This window comes from Tupaia chinensis, unplaced genomic scaffold, assembly GCF_000334495.1.
Source record: "Tupaia chinensis unplaced genomic scaffold, TupChi_1.0 Scaffold000097_1, whole genome shotgun sequence".
Classification (NCBI taxonomy): Eukaryota; Metazoa; Chordata; class Mammalia; order Scandentia; family Tupaiidae; genus Tupaia; species Tupaia belangeri.
This window is the reverse complement of record NW_006159559.1, coordinates 10,092,760-10,098,763: the sequence shown is the minus strand read 5'-3', so window position 1 is coordinate 10,098,763 and position 6,004 is coordinate 10,092,760. Positions and strand designations below refer to the sequence as shown.

General features: G+C 39.2%; 1 protein-coding gene across 7 annotated transcripts in view; it reads right to left on the bottom strand.

The window, feature by feature from the left end:
* The window catches only part of CFAP206 (cilia and flagella associated protein 206), a 59,867-nt gene that overhangs the window by 29,963 nt on the left and 23,900 nt on the right, over positions 1-6,004 (bottom strand). For all 7 annotated transcript variants that reach the window (XM_014585883.2, XM_014585884.2, XM_006143405.3 and 4 more), the window contains exons 8-10: positions 5,434-5,553; positions 4,010-4,208; positions 489-629 (exon numbers count right to left, since the gene is read on the bottom strand). In XM_014585883.2, coding sequence (XP_014441369.1) covers positions 489-629; positions 4,010-4,208; positions 5,434-5,553 — 460 coding nt within the window. The remainder of the gene's footprint in view (positions 1-488; positions 630-4,009; positions 4,209-5,433; positions 5,554-6,004) is intronic.

Sequence of the window (6,004 nt, the reverse complement as noted above, 5' to 3'; positions counted from 1 at the left end):
GAGTAAGCACCCCATGGGGAATGGTCACGCTGCAATCCCTTCTCCTTCCATTCATTCTCCTTTGGGGATTTTGGGCACACATATACACATGCCTGGCATGATTTTCAAGCCACCGGATTGGAACTCAAACCGTGGTTGTCCATGTGGAGATACAGTTCCCTTGCCACCACACCACCTACTGGCCCCAATTCCATAAAAGTTTTAAAAAGTAAATAAGTAGGGGGCTGGCAAGTGGCATGGTGGTTAAGTCACTGGATTCCCACATGGCCACCTGCAGCTTGAATTCCAGACCCATCAGCCACTTTCTCACTTTCTCTTTTTTTTTCTCACTCTCTCTGTGTCTCTTTGGTCAAATTAAAAAAAAAATAACAATAATGAATAAAATTAAATATTTGTTTTTAAAAAGTAAATAAGTGAGTGACAATAGTAGCACTCCATGTAAAGAAAAACTTGAGGAAGGAGAAACAATACTATTTCCAGTAACATACCTGGAAGGAGAAGACCATCCATTGCAACAAAAGTATAAGGACAAAATCCTCGATACTGAATTAGCAACTTGTCAAAATTTGCTGTTGTCTCTGGGAAAAGCCATTCCAGTTTTTTGAAATCCACCAATTGTACTCTATCTCCTAAAATGAAAGAGGAGAACAAGAAAAGCTTTTATTCAGTGAGAAAGTTACATTTTAAAATAACTAGTAGTAGCTCATTATAACTATTAACTTTTTATTGCTTTGCACTTTTTCTGATTGACAAAAACTTGATACTCCCCAAACTAGATTTATGGGAAGACTTAGGCAATAAAAGTACAAATGACCTCAGTGACTGTGGTCACCTAACTTTCTGGAGCAAATTTGGAGGTGGAACTTTGCTTCAGGATGAAGAACACAGAGGAGAGGCCATTTCAGAGAAGCAGGCTTTGCTGCTGAAGAAAGAGCTGACTGAGCCACCTCTGAAAAGTCACTTCCACTTGGTGCTTCCTGCTACTACCAAGTAAATAACCCAAGCAGGAAAGGCTAGCTGCTGTGTGACCACAACAGAGATGGATCAATTGCATTTGAAATGGTATAGTTCTCAATAATACACAGGTGGCGAAATATGTCAAAGATGATGCTTATATACAAGGACCATTGCCTCATGCAACAGGAGAGAATGTTCTGAGCAGAAACAGTCAAGGAAATGTCTCTTAGTAACTTGATTTTGATAACAAGGTATGCATTTTTTTAAAAAAAAATTTGCTAGAGGGTACACATGCTCACCAGAGACACACATAGAGAGAGGGAAAGTGAGAAAGAGCCCCCCCACCCCCCAAGAGGGATGGTCACACTGCAATCTCTTCTCCATTTCTTCCTCCTTTTAGGATTTTCGATATGCACATACACATGCACAGTGTATTTTTCAAGCCATCGAGTGTAGGCCTTGAACCATGCAGTTGGTATGTGGGATCCAGCTTAATCACTACACCACTGACTGGCCCCAATTTTTTTTTTTTTTTTTTTTTTTTTGCTATAGGGCGTGTGTGCTCACCAGAGAGACAGAAAGCGAGAAATCCTCCCCCACTTCCCCGCCAGGAGGGATGGCCACTCCGCAATCCCTTCTCCTCCATTCTCCTTTTGGGATCTGGGGCATGCATGCACATGAGCCCGGTGTGAGTTTAAGCCACCGGGATAGAGACTCGAACTGCAGTAGACTACATGGGAGTCCAGTGACATAGCTATTACACCATCTGCTGGTCCCTGGCCCCAACGTTTTTTGGAGAAATTTTTTTTTTTCTTTTTGCTATAGGGTGCTTGCCTCACCAGAGAGACAGAGAGAGAAAAAGTGAGAAATCACCACCCCCCAAGGGGGATGGCCACAGCACAATCCCTTCTCCTCCATCTCCTCTCTGGATTTTTGGGCATGCACACACATGTGCCCAGCGTGAGTTGCAAGCTGCTGGGTTTGGAGCACGAACCACAGTTGACCATGTGGGAATCCAGCATCTTAACCACTACACCACCTGCTGGCCCCCCAAGTTTTGTTTTTCACACTTTTAAAAATTCTGCCTAGTATTTATTGGTTTATTTACATGTGACAAGCAAATTGAATTTTTTTTTACATAAATAATAACATGTATTTATAAAACATTGTTCCCTGAGGTACTTAGGTACTTAGTTTTCACAGTTTGTATCTGGTCCTGAACACAAACAGCAAATCTTGAGAGTATGACTAAAAGTAAATGAATAATTTGGAGAAAATAAATCTTATCTCTTTTTTCCTAAGAGGTTCAAAAGCCTTGATAGTGTTCTAGTGAATAAAGTTTTGCCATATGATGCGGGAATAGACACATTTAAATCTAAGAAGTTGCAAGTAAACTGGCTTGCCAATATAATGGAACTTAAGCTAGTTTATTTTTCAGTTTCACTGAATATTTGCCTTAATGCCCCCCCCCCCAATAGGGTGCATATGCTTGCCAAAGAGAAAATGAGAAATCACACTGGGGGGCTGGGGGGGGTTAGGGGTGGCCATGCTGTAATCCCTTCTCCATTCTCCTCTTGGGATTTTGGGCACATGCACATGCACCTAGCATGATTTTCAAGTCATTAGGTCTGGGACTTGAACTGTGCAATCAGCCATGTGGGATCTAGCACCTTAACCCCCATGCAACCTGCTGGCCTCCTAATATGCCATTTTAATAAAATCAAATGAGTAGAAAAAGTTAAACTGAAAGGGTCCTTTTGGTCTCTGATTTAGTTTTCAGTTTTTATGCATTCTAATAGTTTGAGGAAGGAAATAACTGCTCTATTTTTAACTTCTATTTTTACAAAAATAGAATTTGAAAAGGAAATTCACATAGTAAATTATCTAGTTTTCTGGAAGAACATTTTTTGTGGCAACAATTCAAACCTCAGATGCTATTTTGGCAGTTTTCATGAATTTTAAGTTTCTTAGGCAAGATAGAAGAGACAAAGAAAGTAAAAAGTTTATTGATAAAGCAGCCTTTCTAAAAATAAATAAATAAATAAATGGATTACTTAAAGAGCCTAAAAGAAGCTCAACTAATCTTTCAGGGATAAAATTTTATATAAATACATTTTTAAAATATAATTTTATAAGTTTTATACTTGAATTTGAGGTACACATACAACAAATAACATCCTAAAGAAATGGGGCTTCAGGGCCAGCAGGTGACGTGGCTATTAGGGCACTAGGTCCCCACATGGCCAGCTGCATGCTTTGAGTCCCAGGTCTAGAGGCTTGAAAAATCATGCCAGACTGGCATGGTGGTTGAGGCTGCTGAACTCCCACATGGCCGACCACAATTCTAGTTCCAGACCTGGTGGCTTGCTTTTGCACTTTCCTTTTCTCTGTCTGGTCAAATTAAAAAATAACTAATAACAAATGGAAATAAATAAATAAAGCTTTCCCTAAAAAAGGGAAGGAAAGAAAGAAAGAAAGAGAGGAAGAAAGATCATGCCTGGGCTCTGTGTATGCATTCCTAAAACTAAAAGAGGAGAATGGAGGAGAAAGGATTATGGTATGGCCATCTCCCACCCCCCTACCCTGCACCCACCTCCGAGGGTAAGGAGGGTGGGAGGGGTGATGATTTCTCATTTTCCTCTTTCCCCTCCTTCTTCATTGCTCTCTGGCCAGTGCACACACCCTACTGAAAAAATTAAAAATGAAAAGAAACAAACGGAGCTTTATTTGCAACGAATACAATAAGAATTAATATCATTTTCTACTATAATCAATAAAATCACTAAGCCTGTAATTGAAACACATATGCACATAAAATATCATTATTTAAGGGAGTATTAACAATATCATTAAGAATGGTTATTGATGGACAATAAGATATTCTATTTACATATTTTCTGTTGTCCACATTTTCTATAATGAACTTTATAATTAAAAAAGAAGTTCCATGCTTCATCAAAAAGATAAAACATGAACATTTAAAAACAAAAGAGTGACTTTATTCTAGAGATAATTTTGAAAAGAGGAGGAAATAGTGGTTGATTTCTCTTACCCATGTGTTCTTTCATTCTACACACATCACTTTTCACAGTCACTCCTTCAAGAAGACTTTGAATTAGTTTCTCAGGAAACAGTACTTCATGAGAGCCCAGGAATGGCTCCAGGTGAGTGGTTAAATTACTGAGGACACTTATCAAAACGGTTTCATCCTGAAAGCTAGTCCACAAACTGGAAAGGGCAATGAAGATGGGCTGAGGAAGAAGAAAAAAGAAATGCTGAAAGTATAACTGCACAATAAAATGATAAATCACTGTACTCATAAAAATAAATTGCCATTTGTTAAGAAATTAATTCCTAAGTCAAACAAAATTCTTATGAAGTTAAATATTAGACTGGATAGAACTTCAACTCATAAATTATGAGGAAATAAATATATTTTATTTCAATATGCTTGCTATAAAGTTCATTTCTTAAAAAGTTAAATTCATTTGATCACTCAAACAAGATTTATGGATATTGCACCTCAAAAGGTAAGGAGAAAATATTTTTTTTTTAAAAAAAAGAGGGACCAGCAGATAGCATAATGGTTGCATAGTTGGATTTTCACATGGCTGACTATGGTTCGAGTCCCCGACCCATAGACTTGAAACTCACACCAGGCATGTGTGCATGCGTGCCCAACATCCTGAGACAAGACCGGAGGAGAAGGGATTGCAATGTGGCCATTCCCCCTGGGGGGAGTGATTTCTCCCTTCCTGTCTCTCTCTATCTCTGGCAAACACATATGCCCTATAGCAAAAAGCTCTCAAAAAAAGAAAAAAAACTAAGTATAACTCAGCATAATTAAATTTATCTAGCCTGATCATGCTTCAAAGGAATCTGAAAAGTATAAAGATAGGTCTTGGGACATGTCTCATGAGCTACATGATAGGTTGATTTTAAAACCAAATATTGGGTATGATTAAAGAATGTTATCAGAGCCTCATCTACTCTCCACACTACTGCTTGTACATTTTAAACTCCTTGTTTAGATAAGGGCTGCCAGGCTTGCCCATAAAATGGTACAGATAATCAGAAAATTAGTACAAGTACAGACCTACTAATCACGGTGATTATCATCTGTTTTTCCAGAAAGGTCACAAATCGCATCACCTCTGTGCTAGAGGCGATTTCCAACCAGCTACTATGAACGCATTTTCAGTAGCTGCTATGGGTTATTTCTCTGTCACAGCAAGACTGACGTAATGGTTAACATACTGTCTGTCCACACTTGCTTCAGGAGCAGTTGCTTAGGAAGGGGAACACTTGCATCTAACTTACAGCATACCATTTCCACAGAATAACCTAACCAGCTCGTATAACACTAATGTTGTATTTTTAGTAGCTGAATGAAATTCAAATGACTTCTGATTCAATTTACAGGACTTGAAAGTTAATTCACCCTTAAGAAGGTCAAAGTTCATAGCAAGTACTTACAAAGACTTGTGATGTTGGGACAGCTGTCTTTGATTTTACAGTCATTTTCAATTGTTCTAGTTGGGCTCCTAACTGCTTTATCATCATTTCTACTTCTTGAGCACAAGTAATTATATCTGACTGTGAAGACAAAATCATTTACATTAACATTTTCATAATTTCACTATAATAATCATACGTTTTTAAGCCCTACTGCTCCCCATGTCACATAAGGATAAACTCAATGATAGCAAGGATTCTGCTCTCCGAAGTATCCCCGGCATCTAGAACAGTAATGGTGTGTAAATGGGGCTCCAGAAATATTTGTGTGTGGGAACCAGCAGTTAGCGTAATGGCTATGTCGCTGGACTCCCACGTAGTCGACCGCGGTTTGCGTCCTAGACCTGGTGGCTTAAAACTCACGCCGGGCGCATGTGCGTGCGTGCCCAAGATCCCGAGAGGAGAATGGAGGAGAAGGGATTGCAGTGTGACCATCCCCACAGGGGGTGATTTCTTGCTTTCTGTCTCTGTCTCTCCCTGTCTGTCTGCACGTGCCCTATAGCAAAAACCTCTCCAAAAAAAAAAAAAAAAA